This window comes from Pterocles gutturalis, unplaced genomic scaffold, assembly GCF_000699245.1.
Source record: "Pterocles gutturalis isolate BGI_N339 unplaced genomic scaffold, ASM69924v1 scaffold12979, whole genome shotgun sequence".
NCBI lineage: Eukaryota > Metazoa > Chordata > Aves > Pterocliformes > Pteroclidae > Pterocles > Pterocles gutturalis.
This window is the reverse complement of record NW_010135886.1, coordinates 6674-26002: the sequence shown is the minus strand read 5'-3', so window position 1 is coordinate 26002 and position 19329 is coordinate 6674. Positions and strand designations below refer to the sequence as shown.

General features: G+C 44.0%; 1 protein-coding gene across 1 annotated transcript; it reads left to right on the top strand.

The window, feature by feature from the left end:
* Nucleotides 1–1011: 1011 nt before the first annotated feature.
* On the top strand, nt 1012–17773 carry KIF3A (kinesin family member 3A; the record flags this gene model as incomplete). The annotated part of the gene is made up of 17 exons (XM_010082077.1): nt 1012–1294; nt 2576–2720; nt 2963–3047; nt 3546–3651; nt 4190–4329; nt 5245–5442; nt 5839–6013; nt 7310–7411; nt 10970–10978; nt 12566–12722; nt 13581–13761; nt 14078–14188; nt 14957–15082; nt 16218–16271; nt 16417–16485; nt 16699–16823; nt 17338–17773. Coding segments are annotated over 17 exons (2115 nt in total), but the record flags the coding sequence as incomplete, so codon positions are not given.
* Between the last annotated feature and the right edge of the window lie 1556 nt (nt 17774–19329).

The following is a 19329-nucleotide window of genomic DNA, read 5'->3' as shown; positions in this document are numbered from 1 at the left end:
CGGGGCTCCCCGTGGTGCTGTCACCGCGGGAGGTGACAGGAGGAGGGCTCCGGGGGCCTGGCCGGGGCAGCGCTGCCTTCTGCTGGAGGCTGTGGGTGACAGCGAAGGGCAGAGGGAGCGTGCGGCTCGCAGGTTTGGGAAATGTACCGGCAGCGGCAGAGCAGGGCTGCAGCATCCCTCCTCCAGCGGGGTGGGAGCCATCAGCTCTCTGCGCCCACCACAGCAACAGAAGCTGCTTCTGGCCTCAGCTGAGGCCTGGGGTGAATCTGTCAGATGGCAGCTGGTGGGAGGGGTGCTGGGAAACAGGGTTTGTTTCTTGTTGACATCCAGGGTAGCTGCTTTAGAAGCCGTTCAGTGCTCAGCTACAGCACCGATCACCCAGGGTGGTGTCTTAGGCGTTACTAGATCAGATGGGGTTTAGATTTATTTAATGGGGAGAAGCGTGTGACATCAAATCAATCAACGGTGCTTCAATATTTGTAACTGCTTCATGAAAGAAAAGGTTTGTGAGGTTTTATGATACAGCAGTTTGGTTTTCTAAATGATTAAAATGCAGCAAGTACACTGAAGCTTGTAACTTAAATTAGTTCCCTTCAGCCAGTGCCAGCTGGTGTCTGCTTATGTCATCTGTAAGGTTTGAGACTCCCGTGAGAGGGAACGGTCAGTGCTGATGTAAAGGAACGGCATGACTGCGCCTGCTTCCAGCAAACTGCTTGCAGATGGTTTGCAAGCATGGAATAATTTATTGAAGAAATTCATAAGTTATCTTGAATGAGAGATTTACCTGATTGGTTTCCATGTTAGCAAGCAGAAGATTGCATTGAGGGAATAAGTGTACGTTATTCTCTCAGCTGTAATTATAAACCAATTCTGGTTTTAAGTCCCCAAGTTCATGATCCCGTGGAGATGTATGCATCTACTTGGGTTGATTCAGTGGTGTTTGTACTTAAACACACGGGTATGTCAACAGTCGTGTTGCAGCCTGTGTATTTTTTTCTTTTTTGATTATAGATCAACAAACCTGAGAAGCTGGACAAGCCAGAGAGCTGTGATAATGTCAAGGTTGTTGTTCGGTGCCGGCCTCTTAATGAACGAGAGAAAGCTACGGGCTACAAAATGGCAGTCAACGTGGATGAAATGAGAGGAACTATAACTGTTCATAAAACAGACTCATCCAATGAGCCTCCCAAGACATTTACGTTTGACACAGTGTTTGGACCAGAGAGTAAACAGCTGGATGTCTATAATTTAACTGCGAGACCTATAATTGACTCTGTCCTAGAAGGGTACAATGGTAAGTCCCACCTCCTGTTCCTTGCATTCTGCTGATCTTATTTAAGGGAGCTTCACCTTCTGAGGGCTATAGCCCTGTATTGTTTCTGTTGTGGATTCTGACTGAAAATAGCCTGAAGGTACGTGCTGCTCTGAGCACTCAGTGGTTGTACCTACTGTGATCATTAACAGTGGGAGATGGTGATGAACAAGACCCGGCCGAGGTCAGTTAGCTGTGTGTTTTTATTCTGTATCTTCTGTTTGCGAAAGGTATGAAAGATACACACTTTATCTCATTATCAGAATTCTCGGCGGCTCTTCACTGTACAGTTTCAGTACCCAGGTAGCTGCTGTGGTCCTGCAGTAACTAGGTATGCATACCAGACTTGTGCATATAACTGCTGCATTTTCTCCTCTAAACTTTGCTGGTTTAAACTAAGATGACTAGTTAAACACATCTGCCCTGCCCCACAGATAATCTGTTGCTTCCTACAGCTGGGAAGAGTATGGCCATGATTTGTGTGTGTCTGTTATGCATGTGAATGTATTATGTAAAGGAAAGCAGATGCTAGTGAGGAAGCAAATTGCTGCTTTCCATAACAGTATAAGCAACAACAGATTACAATTTGTAAAGCTTTGTAAAATGCCTCATAAGCTCTTGTGCTAACACACCCAGATTTCAGCTGATTATAATTCAGCTTTTCTGACCTGTATTGTCAGTGGCTTGACAATCAAAATTTGAGTTTTCAGCAGTGCTAGGCTGAGCTTAAGAACCAGTATATTTCTGGAATACCAGAGTCTGGGATCTCAGTAAATTTTCTGCAAGTCCTCCTGTGCAGGCTGATTATGTAGTCTGAATTGTAGCTGCTTCTGCAGGTTTAGAACTGGGCTTGTGCTGTGGCCTATGTTTTAGAAGCCTCACACTGTTTCTGCTGTGGCTTAGAGCACTAGCAATAGTTGGTTGTGCAGTTGGTATATAATGATCTTCCTCTAATTGACCACTTATTAATTGGGTTTGCCTTAATTATTTGTGTATGAGACCTAAGTGTACTAGCACTCCATACTTTAATCACTCTGCACAGTTAAAACAAGCTGACTTTTTCTTAAATATCTTGGAGACTGGATGAAGCAGTGTCTGAGCCCTGTTTGCTGTGGTCCTGGCCTTGTACAGTATCTACTGGAGTGGGGGGGAATACTTGAGCTCCATAAAAATAGAGGTCTTTAGTGCTATCAGGCTAAGAAGGGATGAAGTAAAACTGTAGTTAGCAACTTCTTAGAGTTCATATATCTTCTTATCCTTCAGGTACTATTTTTGCATATGGGCAGACTGGAACAGGCAAAACTTTCACCATGGAAGGGGTCCGAGCAGTTCCTGAGCTTAGAGGCATCATTCCCAATTCCTTTGCCCATATATTTGGTCACATTGCCAAGGCAGAGGGAGATACAAGGTAAACAGCTTCTCTTTGGTGCTTCTGTCTTTTGTGTGTCCATCTATAGTAGGAGCCTGACCTTGGCAATTGCAACTGAAATGGTGCCTCTGTCCCTTGCTGAAAGACTCCTACTGAGGCAGTTCATGATGGGGTAGCAGGATTGTGTTGTTACATCAGCATTTTCTTTGCATTCTGTGATTGTGTTTGTTGGACTTCAACAAATATCTTGCTGAGAAAGCTACCCAACTGTTTGTCTTCAGGTTTTTAGTTCGTGTGTCTTACCTGGAAATTTACAATGAAGAAGTGCGGGACCTGCTAGGAAAAGACCAGACCCAGAGGTTAGAGGTGAGCCTGCTGTTCTGAATGTGGTGTTTGTTTTGAATCAGTGAGCAATATTGTATTTTATAAGACCAGAGAAGCACTTGAAGGGATGTGGGAGGTTGGGCGCTGCAGCACAGGTACTGTTTGCTGTAAGATGCAGTAGCTGGTTATCACTACTGACATCTCTGAATCTTTTCCACTTGCTCAGTTGCATAGTGAGAAACTGGCTGTTCCACCTGAGTCAGTTTTGTGCCTGCAGTTCTACCCCAAAGGCCCCTTGGCAGTCTTTCTAGGAATTGAGACTGAGATCTGAAGTTACTCTTTATTTGCCACTAGGGGAAACCAGTAGAATATTGTCCTGCATGAATCTTCATTCCTTAGCTGCTCTGATTCTGAGTGCTGGGAGTGTTTTATGTGCAAACCAGAACCTGGAGGAGTAAATGACAGTACTGTTACAGTACCACTGAAAATTGCTGTTGGGAATCTCCTAAGGATGCTCCATCTAAACTGTTTCTCTCTTAGGTTAAAGAGAGACCTGATGTGGGAGTTTATATCAAAGACCTTTCAGCTTATGTTGTAAACAATGCAGATGATATGGACAGAATCATGACTCTGGGCCACAAAAACCGTACGTAGCCTTGCTGTGGACAGGTTTATAGCTCAGATCGAAGGTCTGGTTTTGAGACCACAGTAAGACATCCTAGTCCTAACGCTGGAATGATTGTTCAGCTGAGCAGAGCAAAAGGGGCACCTCCTCCCAAACTTTTAGGACCTGAAGTTTTGACTACTGTTGCTCTTGGCATGGATTGCTGTGTTTTTATTTCTCAAAATACAGCTGTTTTCGGGGGTCAGCTGGGAATGCCTTAGGCTGCTGATGTTTGTAGGCTTAAAGAAACAGATGAGAACTGCTGCTGCTCTTGGGATGGGAATCTGTGGTTGGCTTAGAGCTACAGCAGGCTGTAACACTTCTAGTCCAGATTGGAGATGTGCTGCAACTTTAGTGCCCAATAATGCAGTTTGGTGCTGAGTCTGAGCACTCCTTTTCCATTTTCTGAAAAACAGGGTTGGGTAAAGGGGTGGGGATAAGTCTCCTTTGGGAGCAGGAAGAGTGTTAGAGGAGCATGTGATTCCTTCTGAAGATGACATTGCTTTTTTTCTATTAAAAGGTTCTGTTGGTGCCACAAACATGAATGAGCACAGCTCTCGTTCACACGCCATCTTCACTATCACTATTGAGTGCAGTGAGAAAGGAGTTGATGGAAACATGCACGTGCGCATGGGCAAACTGCATCTCGTTGATCTTGCTGTAAGTAGGACCAGCCAGGTCTGCCATAACGCATGGTGGGCGTTGCTGCTCGTGTGTACTGTTGAAGGCACAGTAAATGGTGTGTCCCATGTTTCACAGCTAAAGTCCAGACTTCTGTTTGATATCTGACTTCCGTGAAGTGTTCACTCAGGGCCTTAAACCAGAGGTGTACCAGGAAGAGTCTTTAGTGTAGCTAGAGCCTGTCCCAGTAAAAGTGCTCCCTTCCTTCTGTAAATTAGTCATAACTGGATAAACTACCCTGGAAAGAGCTCTCTGGACAGCAGTCTTTGCAAGAGGGGTGGTGGTTTTTTTTTGGAGGGTTGTGATCATGCAGTTAATCGTTTGCAGGTTCCCTCTCTCTGTCACTCACTTCCAACCAATGTAATTGTGCTGGTAAAGTGTGTCTTTAGCCTAACTTTACACTGGAGTATCTTTCCTTGGAGAAGATGCAGGAGAGGGGAGACTAAAGGTATTCAGTGTCTGCATGTTAACATTATTTATGTGATCTATGTTTAGGTTGCTCTATGAGACTCTAAAATAATTGCAGTGTTGCTTTTCTCCCTTGATCTGCTGATAGGAAAGGCTGGAGATGGTGCTTAGGAGCTTCAGCTGAGGTGCCTCGTAACTACTGTTTGCTTCTCATATTTTTGTTCCTGGGGACTAAATCTACATTTTCCCAGCTGCATTACTTTGAGCAATCCAGAATTTGCTATCACTGAAAGCTTTGGTTAAGACCTGTTTGATGTGTCTCTTTAACAATATCTGAGGTACTTAGCCAGGTTCTCTAATAATGGGTGAGGTGGTTAGTGATGTGGCTGCTAGCAAGACTTCAGGTGTAGCAAATCCTGTTTGGAGAAGGGGATGTTTTGGAGGATTTGTTGTAACTCCTGCTTCTGCTTCCCGTTTTATTTCCAGGGTTCTGAAAGACAGGCAAAAACTGGAGCCACAGGGCAGCGACTGAAGGAAGCTACTAAGATCAACCTCTCTCTTTCCACACTGGGGAATGTAATCTCTGCACTGGTGGATGGCAAGAGCACCCATGTACCCTACCGTAACTCCAAACTTACACGGCTCCTTCAGGATTCTCTTGGGGGCAACTCCAAAACCATGATGGTAAGCTGAGAGCTGCCCTTTCCAGTGCCAGCGATCAAGCTGCATTTTTACAGGGATAACATAGGAACTTTGCCATGAGAACAGCCTGGCGTTTACCTCTTTATTTCAGAGTTTGTTGCAGCTTAGAGAACCTTTTATGTGCACCTTTTTTGATCTTTTCTCTTTGCCTCTGTACAGATGAGGTTCTAAACATAGTGCACATGTACACACATGCATAAGATCAAGCAGAAGCTGTGCTTCAGTAGTTAAATGCAGCTTTGGTGTAGAAGCAGCAGGAAAGCTTGTCAAAGAGTGGCAGTGTGAGACTGCCAGAGCTGGGGACAGGACCCTGTGAAAAGACTTGTTCTGGGCTGTGACACTCTGTCCTCCAGTAACTCGGTCTTCTATGTGTTGCAGTGTGCAAACATTGGTCCAGCAGACTACAACTACGATGAGACTATCAGCACTCTCAGGTATGCAAACCGAGCCAAGAACATAAAGAACAAGGCCAGGATTAATGAAGATCCCAAGGATGCTTTGCTTCGCCAGTTTCAAAAAGAAATTGAAGAGCTTAAGAAAAAACTGGAAGAAGGTGAGATTCCCCTTCCTGCTGGTGTTTCTCTCTATACTGATGGTCATTCCATCTGAGTGTGAACATTCTTTGCTATTTGAAGATGTGTCACACAAATTCAGCTGGTCTGTGTCCTGGTTTTGGTTGCCCTGCTGGGTTCCAGGAGAGGTGGTGGCTCAGCGGTGGCCTGATGGTGGCTGGACTGTCCCCACTAGGTGGCACTTGGCACCCGGGTAAGGGATGGCTTCTGGACTGGGTGATGTGTGCCTGGCCTTGCCTGGTGAGCAGGAGGGCTCTGGGCACTGCCAGGAATTAAAATGTACAGTAACAAAAAGTCAAATATTTTCCCTGTTTGAGGAGGAGGGATGCATTTTTTTGGGAGTAAAATGAACCAGATTTGTGGAGCTGGAACTGGGGCTGACTTTGAAACACTGTGTAGAGAAACAAACTTCTTTAAGCCCTGTAACTTCGTGGCCTTGTGACACTGAGTCCATCAACATGGAAGGACACTGCCAGAGGGATGCTTGCTGAACAGTGACCTTGGCGCAACTCTCTCCAGAGAGATGCTCACAGAACAGCTGGAGCAGTATCTCCAACATGGCTTGCTGTGTGGAGTCTGCCCCATACAGGAGAAGCAGGGAATTGTCAGTAGCTCTTCAAGGGTTGGGAGCTGGGTGTAGCTGTTTCATCCTTCATAGGCTGAGAGTGGCTTCTTAAATTTTGGTCTCTAAGCTACAGAACAAACAGCCTTATGTTTGCTAACGTTACTGGGAGGCTAGGATGTCAAATGTTGGATTCTGTTCAGTTTGGTTTCCAAACTCAGCCTGAAATGTCTGTTATGTCTGCAGCAGCAACAGTGATAAACATTTGTGAAACAGGACATTTTTCTCAATTAAGAGCCATCTAGTGTCAAGTATGCAGGTGTCTGATTAAGTAGCAAGCCTGTGTGAACTTTGTTCATCTGACCATTTTCCCTTCCATCTGAAATGGAAGAGAAAGTCTGGGGAGATCCTGCTAGGAAAAATTTGTAGATTAATGCTTCAGCAGTGTGAGGAGATTTTATTTCCCATGAAAAGCACCCACTTGAGCTTTAACATATATACGCTGACTTCACAGCATTAAATTACTTATCTTGATTTTCATTAAGTTTCCTGAGCCATGGCAAACTGCCTGTGTGCTCAACAATTCATGACTTCTGCAGGTGCTCATAAGTTGCTGTTGGACACTGCTGGGTTTGAATGAACGCTGCTGTCACAGTAACAATCTGATATGAGGTGAAAGAAAGTGCATCAAAAAGCCCATTCTCTTCTGTTCTAGGGGAAGAGATATCTGGTTCCGAGAGCAGTGATTCTGAAGAGGAGGATGAAGATGATGATGGGGAGATTGGAGAGGATGGGGAGAAGCGGAAGAAACGACGGGGTAAGGCAGTAGATTCCTGACGGTGCCACCAATCTCCTCTTATCCAGCAGTTGGTGTCAGAAACTGTAGCCAGAGCCAGGCGGGGAAAAGTGGAGTTGTAGAGCTGCCCTACTGCCGCTGCAATTATCATGCCTCTCCTAGAAACGAAGCTACATGATGCCGTCTCCGTAGATGGACAGCTCTGAACCCGTGTAGTATCTGCTTCCACTTGGGTAGTTGTGCTTGTGGTAACATCCTCTTTTGTGGTGGCTCCTGGGTTGCCGCAAGGTGGCTGTGTATGGCTTGTGACTGGTGGTGTGGAACTTCCCCTGCTTGCAGAGGTGGGAGGAAGAAAGCACCAGAGATCAATGGTAGGCAGATGTGGGTTTTTATAACCATGGGAATGGTTGGAGGGGGATTTTGGCTGTGGCTTAGGCAAAGGATTCGTCTGTCTTATGGATGTTCAGTAACTTGACACTTCTGGTGTCCTATTTTATGTTGATTAAGGGAAAAAACTTGACCTTTGGGTGTCTTTGTGCTAGCTTAAAAGCTGAATGGGAGCTGCACATCCCTTGTTTGGGAGCACTCTGGAAATCCCTTAGTGAAGTTTGCTTTTTCCTACACCAGTGTTAAACATCTAAACCCCAAGGGTAACCTAGAATTGCAGGTCACTCTGTTCCATGCGATACTGGCTTCCAGGGAGCCTGCTGTGCCCCAAGAACCTCTGATGTTTCTTCATGGGGAGTAGAGAAGTCAAGCCCAGTGCTTCGCCTTGACTTCCAGCTTCTCTAGTAAACTAATTTTGACAATCAAACTGCCTTCCTGTCCTGAAGCACCCACATCTGTTTAAACATTCCTGTTAAAGGATTCCTGCTTTAGGTACACTCTCTTTATTTTGGTATCTGTCAAAGTAGAGTCATAAATGACCTTGTCATGCCTTTGGTGATAGTTGTAACAACTTTTACTTCACTTTTCACCTTTTGGTAATTTCTAGAAGCAAAAAGATTGACCACTGTCTCCACCAAGAACCAAATCCTGCCCAAATCTCCTCCCAAGAGATGACCTTCAAAATCCAGCTTGAAAGGAGTAGAGGGCAAATAACTGTGACTTACTCAACTTCCAAAGGAGCTACGCTAGTTAAGTTCCCGAAGTAAGGGTGCTGCTCACAGGAGCGCACACAGTAACTGTCCCTGTGTGAGCTGATTCTGCCTTCTACAGGGGAAAGTGCACACTGCCGTGAGCATAAGACTGGAAAGGGCTCCTGGTCACTGAATCCTCTGCTACTGCAGATACCCACAGCCTTCTCCACTCTGGTCTGGTGTTCTGTGCTGTTGTTGCTTGAAATGGGAGCTGCCTTGGCATGTTGTTTTAAGTTGTAGGCTGGTTCAGATGGGTTTAACTGAAGTGTCTTTCTGAGCATGCTGTTTTGTGCTGGGAAATGGTGGCTTTGCAGGCTGAGTCTGGGAGGGATCCTAGCAAATGCTTCCGAATGGGAACTTGTGCCTTTTTAAACTAGGTTGCTGGCCCTTCTGGGCTTCTTTCTTTTAGAACTAACTTCCCATCTGCATGTTTCTTCCTCTCTGGGTTTTTCTGTGGGACGCATTTCTGTTTTCCAGGCAGTAGCAGCAGCAGTAGTTCAGACTCCACATGCTCTGTCATAGAGAAACCTCTGGATAAGTCCTTCACTAGTGAGTGGGAGCTCTTCAGTCCTTTAAGCTTTGGCCTTTCCATGATCTGCACACTCCATTTTGCAATGCTGCACTCTTCCCCGCTATGTCCGTTGGAAAGATAAACCAAAATTTTTAACTCTGCTAAAGCATGCCTTTCCTTTGCTGCTTCCATGCTTGAAACAGTTGTTCAGTGTGCACACTGTCAGCCAGATATGCGAGAGAATAGGAAGCAATTTAGTATCTTGTATGAACAAGATTTAAAGATAATTGAGAACTAATAGGTTAAAAAAGGAATTTCTGTGTTAAACAGTCCCTCTAAAATATCAGGAAAAAGTCTGAGCTAACTTTTTTAATGGGAGTGCTACAATACGAGTTCATAAAGGATAGCTAGACAGGTGAAATGGTCTGTGCAATGTATATTGCACTCTGCCTTCTCAAAATTAGTTTTGGAGGAAATGAGTGGAGCAGGCAACAATCAAGCAACACAAAGTTTATACTTGCAAGGAAAATGTGGTAATGTGTGGTTGATTGGCTTCAATTTAGCAGATACTTAAAAAAAAATCCTCAGTGGTAGTTGGGATTTTTTTAACTGCCCCATGACATTAAGTTCTTGGTCACTGTGGGACTCAGTTCAGATGAAGAAGGGATCTATCTAGGTTTTGGTCTAGCAGTGAGGGAGGTCTGCTCTGCTCCTGGTCAGAGAGGGCTCTGTCCCTTTGATAACCCTACAGCCAATTAGTGATGACTGAAGAAATAAATCCCATCTCAGGACTTGGCTCACAGGGACTTCACCCACTGTTGTGGTTGTGCTATATAGATGCGGTCCACTCTCCTCCCTGTGAGGAGAGTCTGGAAAACATTGTTATAGAATTGATTTAGATTTATACTACTAGTGGAAAGCGTCAGCTCAAAGTGTGGTAGGGGGTTAAGAAGGGCCACGACCTAAGGGAGACCTTTAGTGGTTCATATGCTGGTAGGCCTGGAAATCTGCTTGCTTCAAGCTTCCTCTTTCAAAGCTTGCTTACAACCTGAATATTTTATTTGGATGAGGACAGTTAATAGCAAACCACTGATGTGACAGCAGATGGATGAGTCCATCTCCTGCAAGTTTGGAGACATCTCTGTTGCGGAAGTTGCCCTGGGCTTTTGCTGGCATGGATAAGTGTGGCTCTGCGTGGTTTGGGGTATTAACTGTCCTCAAACGTGGCCCTTTTGCATGTGGTGTCTTTCATTATCCCTTTCCTGTCCTGCCTTTTTTTGCTGTACTTGCTTGAATAACCAAAACCGGCTCTATACCTCTATGGAAGCATCAGTTACTGCAAATTAACCCACTGATAACCTGTGTAATGAAATGGAGAAACCTTGCGCTGAGACTCCCCATGTGCAACTGTCACATATCTTGCAAAGAATTGGCTTGGAAACTTGGTTAAAAGTTCGTTCTAAGTCTTCTGTATGCTAACATTTTATAGGTAATATCACAGAATTGGCTGTCTTGGTGTTGGGGGGGGAAGCATTAAGTCTCTTATTCAAGAAGCAATCTATGCCGTTTAACTGTTTCTTAGGGCATGATTTTTGCGGCAGGCTCATAATGTTCCATTTAGATTCTGCATTGCATTGAAGGGGCAGAAGAATACCAGAGTGAGCTGAAGACTATCCTGGATGTGCAAAGCACTCTGAAGTACAGAAACTCTCTCTGCTTTAGCATAAAATCATGATGCATAATGTTTGCTCTAATGGAGTTTCGTAGTGATGATTATTCTGTTTTCTACTCTAGAAACATGCATAGAAAATTAATGCTTGTTCTGATGATCTTTGTCCAGAATGATCAAAGCAATAATTTATTTTCTTTCCTCTTTTTATGCATATGCTGCCTTTCTGCGATTTGCTTTCTACTTCCTCTTAATGCAAGATCAAGCAGGTTGGTGTAATTGTTTTCCGCCTCCTTGTAATACAATTGCAGAGCTTGTGAAAGTTAACCTTTTTCTCCTAAACTGAGAACATATAGGGCTGTGTACTAACAGTAAGAAGCCTTTATCTGGCTTATCTCTTTTTATATGATGATCTCTGTATAGCGCTTTCAGAAAGCTTCTTACTCAGACTAATCAGTGAGATTTTTTCACCGCAGATCCAGAAGTAAGTGCTTATCTGATTCCTGAGTTTAGCAGATGGAAACTAAGACATTGTTTGCTGTAGTGCTTGAAGTCCTTACTTTGCCACAAAGCTAATTATGTTCTCTTGTGTGCATGAACAAACGTGTACTGATGTGTATGTATGTGCGTGCAAGTTTACAAATACAGTGCATTTTGGCTGTCTGCTAGAGGTCATAAATACATGGAAATAAAGCTGAATGCCATGAAGATTGGAGGGAAGGGAAGCCTTTTATTGAACAACTTTCTTGAGCACATTCTGACCGTATGCGCTATGTTACTGTGAAAACAATCCTTTGACAGTTGATGGCTTCTGTTAGTTTCTAGGCATCTGGATTCTACAAGGCAGGGGTGTGTAGTCTGGAGAAGAGCAAACAAGAAAATGAAGGATTTGCTTGTGAATAAAGGGAGATTTAGGACTTGTGGGAGACCTGTGGATTTGAGGAAATGCACGTAGGCAGGGCTCTCTCTTGCTCCAAAGGACCCCCAAGGATCTGTGTGTTCACCTGCCTTAGGCACTCTTGGGATTACAATGAAAGTTGACTCAAGACTTGTGGAGTGACTTCCAAGAGCAGCAGCCTCACAGTTTGTTTCAGAATCCCAGGTGTTTGGGTCCAGCCCTTCAGGCTGAGAGGTTCAGTGAGTTGCTATGGCCACCTCCTTTGTAACCCTCTGAAATGTACCTGTTTGCTGTAACAGTAGGGATGTTGTAAAGGTACCGTTGATAAGTCACAGCAAACCTCAGTACTTTTGAACCTGTGGGTAGTCATTGTTACATAAATTGAATACCATCAAAAAGTTTCCTTAATTGCCTGGTTTTTCTCATAGGGCAGTTCTGAATTTCCTTAGTCTCTCTGTATTTTCATAGTAATACATTCTTTAAATGTGTGTGCTGACTTTCCAATAGGTAACCCCATAATGAGGGCAGTGAGCAGGGGTGTGGTGGGGATGCTCATCTGAAATTTGAATGTAACTCTTGGTAGCTCAGCTCTTGGAGCTGTAAGTCAAGGCAGTCTGCTTTCCTTCATTTGGCCTAATCTACATAGTTAGAACATTGGAGCTTCCAGTTCAGACTTCTCTTTAGGCAGTGTTTCTTCTCCAAGTGTTCTTTGTGTGTTTTCTTTTTTGAGGGCATTATGTGTTAGTTATATAGTGTTCCTCCTCTGTAGGAACTGGTGACAACTGGTCAATGTTAAAATAGGATTTAAAGACTTAGTTGTGACCAGCTTGGAGCTGACATCTAGTTAAATTAATTTTTGTTAAATACAGGTATTGAATCTGAATTTGGAAAAAATGCTGTGATACAGAGGGTGTCTTGTTTTTCTGTGAACTAATTTGTTTTCCAATCTCTTCCAAAGGCAAAAAGAAAGTTTCCCCTGATAAGATGGTAGAGATGCAAGCAAAGATTGAAGAGGAGAGAAAAGCTCTTGAAACTAAGCTTGACATGGAAGAGGAAGAAAGAAATAAAGCCAGAGCTGAATTGGAGAAGAGAGAAAAAGACTTGCTTAAAGCTCAGTGAGTATCCTGCTCTAAGCAGTTTGTGTGGTTGTGTGGGTTTTTTCCTTCTTTACTCACAACTCAGTCATAGATACCTGGAGATGCATGGTGAGGTGCCTGCCAAACTTTGTACAAACTGAACATCAGCTCTTGCTGTTATCAAAGTGAAAGAGGAGCTTACTCTGCTTTCAGAGTTCAGAGCAGATGGAAGAGACAAGCTTTTTCCATTTTCCACTTCTTTTCTCTTTTAACTTTATCTAGTTGTGCTAGATAGCCTAGAAACAAATGAATCCTCCAAACCCTGGAGAGCAGTACTGCTGTACTGCTTGGTCATCGGGCAGTAGCTGTGTAGCAAGCCAGGTTTCTTACAGCACACTGTCACAAGCATGTTTTAGGTGTAGGTGTTCTCCACTCTGGAGCTGAAAAGATGCTAAGGTTTTACTGGCCCATGTTGGAGGCTGCTTCAACAGCAGCCAGCATTGCAGGTTTGCATCTCAGCTGCCCTGCCTTGATCTCTGTTCACTTGCTTCCATTTCTGCAGTGCCTCCTGGCCATCATTGTGCTGGCAGAGCCCTCGGGGAGGGGGTGCTTTGGGTAGTCTGGTAATATCACTGGTGCCTTGCAGCCCCTCACAGAGGGGACTTGTGGCAGGAAAGACTTGTCTACTGACCTGGTTTTGCTTCTGAGAAAGCAACGAGAGCTGGAGCTCGGGAACTCCCTGCGTTCGCTTGCACTGCCTCACCCCTGCTGAAACCTTTGGCGGCAAGACAAGTTTTTCCAGCCCTGTGAGTGCTGTCTGGGCTGTAAAACCGAGCTGGACCTGCTGCCTTGCTAGCACAGTAGGATAGGAAGTTTTTCAATTACCTGTCTCTCTAGACAAGAGCACCAGTCCCTGTTGGAGAAACTCTCTGCATTGGAGAAGAAGGTGATAGTGGGAGGAGTGGACTTGCTGGCAAAAGCAGAGGAGCAAGAGAAGCTTCTAGAAGAATCAAATATGGAGCTGGAAGAAAGAAGGAAGAGAGCAGAACAGCTTCGCAAGGAGCTTGAGGAGAAGGAGGTGGGGTTATTTATACGCAGTAGCTGCCTGAAAACAGCAATGACAGGACGCCCCATGTTGCGTGCCATGGCATTGCTCACGAGGATGAAATGTGGCTCTACTCCGAAAGCAGAGCAGGAGCTAACTGCTTCGGAGGCCACGTGTTGGCAGTGCGACTGCTGTGGGGCTGAGCCCAGGTCTCTGTGCCCATGGCAAATGCTTTGTTTTGTCCAAGTAGTTTCTCCTCTTGTTCATACTGTTGCAGATAGTTTCTTTGATTATGTTAATGTCTGGATCATGTTAATGTATGAATATCTGTGCTAAATGTTGCATACAGCAAGAACGCTTGGACATCGAAGAGAAGTACACCAGCCTCCAGGAGGAAGCACAGGGGAAAACCAAAAAGCTGAAGAAAGTTTGGACCATGCTTATGGCTGCAAAATCAGAGGTTAGTGTCTGAAGTCCTCAACCTGTGATGATGTGAGAGACTGGCTGGGAAGGGTAAGCTATCAGCATGCTAACACTGGAGAAAGTGCTGTATGTTTAGAAATATCCTTCTTTGCTCTCTGTTTGACTCCTGTAATTCAAAAGATCTAATTGAGACTGGTGTCAGAGCTGCACAGAGGCATGTAGTAGAGCTTTTCCCCAAGCCAGGCTGAGGGGGTATGTGTGAGACTGAGATATTCAGAACTTCAAGGAAAAAAACTTGGTTATTTCTGAAACAAAATAGAAGTTGTTTGCTGGCAGCCCAATCTCCTGCTTTGCAGCAGCCCAGATGCTCCTCTGCTCTTAGCTGTCTGTCCTTTCTGCATGTTGCCTTCAGTCACCCCATCAGTTGTATCCTTTGGCTGGTATCTAGAGTTCCTGTTTCATGAAAAGTGCATTTTTATCTTTGAGATCAGAGGTTTTCCTTGAAATCTTGCCAGAGATACAACCTGTCTGCACGATCTTCATCTGCTCTTAGCTGGTGCAGAGCTTGGATTAGCAGAAGGCCAGTTTCGTTTTTATGAAACTGAGAATTTAATGCTATTTTCGGCTGTCTCTGAGGTGGAGCATTTCAGAGGGTTTATTCTTCAGAGATAAATATTCTAGTACTTATAACCGGAGTTGGCTTTTGTTTCCCAAAAACCTCGTATAGGCAGAAGACTGTTCTTTTAGGTTGTTAACATGTTTTAAGCAAGCTCTGATGCCTCTCAAACACCTGGTTTGTTTTCAGATGGCAGATCTGCAACAAGAGCATCAGAGAGAGATTGAAGGATTGCTGGAGAATATTCGGCAGCTGAGCAGGGAACTTCGTCTCCAGATGCTTATCATAGACAACTTCATTCCTCAGGACTACCAGGTAAAGACAAAGAACCTAAGCCGGTGGTGTAGGATTGTGCTAGGCACGCTGAGCTCCCTAATTTTATTCTGCCCAACACACAGAATGGGTTGGATTCTTTTCTCTTTGTGCAGTATTGGCAGTGAACTGGCCAACACTTGTCTGTGAAGTTGTGGCACAAATGAGTTGGTGGGTATTGCCGTGAGCCTTTGATTGCTGGGGCTCAGCTGAGTGGCTGCAGCTTGGTTACATTCATGTGTTTGTGCCATTCTCTGGATTGTTAGAACCAGCTGATGTTAAAGGAGGAGAAGATGCTTTTGTCAAGTGACTCTTGTAACCTGGTGGATTTCTGCTTGAAATTCAATTGGAAGAAGACCAGAGTTAGTGGATGTGTTTGGCTCCAAAAGCAGCTCAATAACGAATGCAGAGTGGCTTTGGTGTATCTCTCAGGGGTTTGGATAACTTTGTCTAGAGCTCCATGGTTATGGAATCTGTTTCAGGGAAGCAGTGCATAATGTGATGGGTTTTAGGAGGATATACTAATATTGGTTCTCTTGCAGCATATTTTCCTAATTTTTTTTAAAACAAATCACATTCACAATGTATTTAACTGGTATATTCACTGTGTGCCCATGCTCTGGGTCTGTTCAAAACCTCTTTTTTTCCACTGTGCGTGAAGTTGTGCTTGCTAATGTCTGATACTAATACAAAGAAGTAGGACTGAACTTGAAACTCTTCACTTCTTGTTTTCTTTGTGACCCCCAGTGTTCAGAAAATTCATTATGAGCTGAAATATGATGCATGCTATTTAGTAGAAAATATAAAAGCTATTTCCCATAATCTTTCATTTTTCCCATTTGTAGCCATGTGTGTTTATTGCTATCCTGGTGGCCCTGGTGTAATGGGAAGCCGATGCTTTAGTGGGAACTCCAGTGCCTACACTTGAGGAGTGGTATCTTTCTCTTCTGCAGTATTCAGAGTGTAAATAGATGTGTTTGACCATGGTATGGCTGTCCTGATAAAAACAACTTGGGATGGTCATGACTGTTCTTAAGCAGCTTTTCCAGGCCTTTAGGGATGTATGTTCAAAAAAAAAAAAAGCATCTGGAGTGTAGATCGTGTGAGTCTAACAGTTCCTGTTTTAACTTCTTTCTAGGAAATGATTGAAAACTATGTTCACTGGAATGAAGACATTGGAGAATGGCAGCTGGTAAGCTAGCTGACTGGCTGCTGTGCACGTTGATGTTAGCACAAGCTTCTGAGGAGTTTAATTGAGCCCAGAAGTAAATTGATAAAGCTGTGGTGGGTTTTACTGTGTGCAGTTGATTTTACTAACACACCTTTCTTTCTTTAAGAAATGTGTTGCGTATACAGGAAACAACATGAGGAAGCAGACGCCTGTCCTGGATAAAAAAGAAAAAGATGTGAGTGACTCTTTATAAGCATGTATTGGAATGGCTTAGGTCTAAGTTCTGCTGCCTGTGCCTGTCACTGCATATTTTAGGGAAACTGTCCAATTTCGGTTGTATTTTGTTTTGAGGAGATGTGTCTTTCTGGTGTTAAAAAGCACTGTTGATCAGTGTATAAATTGATTCTGATGTTTTGGTTTTGTGGTTGTTGTTGGTTTTTTTTTTTAGCCCTTTGAAGTGGACCTTTCCCACGTTTACTTAGCTTACACTGAAGAAAGCTTGAGGCAATCTCTGATGAAGCTGGAGAGGCCGAGGACTTCAAAAGGAAGATCCAGGCCCAAGATGGGTAGAAGGTGAAGAACTTTGGACTCTGTATGTAATGGGGGATTTACCCAGGGGAAGGCTTAACTTTGTGCATGCAAGCTTACATAAGTCTTCAAACATATGCTTAATGAGAAGACAAAGTGCTAAAATTTTGCACAGTATGAAGTTTACTGGTGCCAAGTGTGACAGAACCAAGCTGAAATCTCTCTACTATGGTAAAATCTTGTCCAGAGAGCCTTGTCTGGGGATTTTTCTGATGCCCTTTTTCTGCATTCCTGTCTTGCAGCTTCTTGCTTTATTTTGCTGTGTTCAGTTTAAGATCTGACACGCTGACAGTGTGTATACTGGAAAGTAACGTGCTGCTGGGGGAGATTTCAGCATGGGTTTTCTCGGTTATTTTTGTTTGGTTTTGACAAATGCTTGTGGAACAGGAACATGGTGTAGTTTTGACTTGAAATGTGGCTGGTCCCTGTCTTTCTTAGACAGCATAATGATATACGTATGGTGTTGTTTTTCCCTTTTTTCTTTCTGTTCTCCAAACAGAAAACGTTCAGCAAAACCAGGAGCCGTCATTGACTCTCTGCTGCAGTAGGTGTGACCTGGTCAGAATTACCATAAAAATCAGTGAGTGTATAAGATTTGTCCAGAATATGGAATTCAAGAGATGGCACAGTTTGGCTATAAAATCCATGCCTTGCTGGTATGGAGCTTTATTTAAAAAAAAAATGTATTTTTCCTTAGTTGCCTGTATATTGTATGTTATATTAACATAATATTAAACTGGTATATATGATGGTTGTGAAACTCCATGTGTTAAACGTGTTGTGCAGGGAAACAGCTGTTGGCAGTCCTTGTTGAAATGTATAGAAAATAAGGGTTCTAGATGTGTGTTTAAGTGCTAGACGTGTTAGCTCGAAACGGTTGATAAAAGTCTGAAATTTAAGGCTGGTAAATCTGATTTATGCCCTGCTTTGCACATAACTGGCAGCTTTCACTGTTGTCCTCTGTTGCACTGATCTGTGTTGGAATGTGGTTGCTGCAAACCCTTGAATTAAGAGCATCAAACCCTTTTATTTAAATATTCCTCACTCTGGCTTTTAGCCTGATCGTGTTGTGTATCAAATACACAGTCCTCTTTCCTTCCTTTGCTGTCTTGCTGTACACAGAAAGTAGGTAGGTAGGGGAAACGTGAACTACAAAAGTCTGAGACTTTTGGGAAGGGACCACGCTGTGTTTAAGTGCAACAGGAAACAAGTGTGTCTGAGCAGTGCTTTTATTTTTGTCTGTTTGCGTGTGATCCGCTGGCACTGTGGAGAGTGAGGCCTTTTGATGCAAAGGCAAAAAGAGCTGCTTTTTTTTTTTCTCCTCCTTTTAAGGCTGTGTTGCAGCATTGCTTTGGCTGCTTTTTATGCTTCTGAGCTGGAATTGTTTAAATGTAGGTGAATTGTTCTGTGATCTGAACAGCAGAGGTTATTTACAGGGAATGCTGAAACACTGGGACTCAGCTTCAGCCTTGGGGCTGTGGGTGTTGTGGCACTGTTTTGTTATCCCTAGATACAGGGGTGCTGGACTAGTGCTCTAAACTGAGGATGAATTTGACTGTCCTATATTGAAACAGGCATAAATTGCCCAATTTTCCCAGAACAGTAACATCCCCTGAGATAGCTACTGCTGTTCGTGTTCCTATGTAGACTGTATCATCTCAGGCTGTGCTCTGAGAGGGGGGGGGGGGAAAAAAATTCTGGTCTCTGATAATACCCATTTATTTGTGGTGGCTGCTCTTTCTTTGATGTTCATGCTGCTAACAGACACACATCACTTTAATACATTGCTTTTGTGTCACAGAAAATGCATCTCCTTTGGGGTCTGTGTGCTTTGTAACTCGTGCTGGGGCATGTCAGCTGCACGCATCTTCACAGTTCCCGTGCCGGGCAGGGGCTGAGTGTTACCTCCAGGTTTAAAAGCTGTGATTGCTAGTAGGAGAAATCCTTAGGAGTCCTTAAGCGTGACAAAGAATGAGAAGGTTCCGTAGGTGTCCTGAGTTCTTGCTGGTAGCCACGTTGGCAATTACCAGAATGTTCTTGTGAAGTACTTAGAGTAGTTGAAGGCTGATATCCCTTTCTCGCTGTCGTGATGCTTCGCTGGATGTACCTTGTGCTCTGGCAGGATCTGTAATAGTTCAAACTGGCCTTGTTTTGCTCTGGAGATGTGTTCAGTGCTGTTCTAAAGGAGTTTTAAGCTTTTTCCCTGTTTTTTTTCCAAACACATTCTTCAGGATCATGACCTAGGAGAAGAACACGCTGCCCTCTGTTTTGGGGAGGGAGGGAGCATCACCTGAGATCATACAAGACTTGGCTTTGTCACCTGGGTTTGTACAAGATACAGATACAAACACTGGTGGTTGTTTTCTCTAGCCCAGCATTTGAAGAGGCAAATACTCCATTTTTGTCTGATCTAAGCTGTAGTTGGTTTTGCCCTTGAAGAGCTGACCTTACTGTGTGCTTGGGTAGAGCTGGCTTCTCTGTGTTACAGACT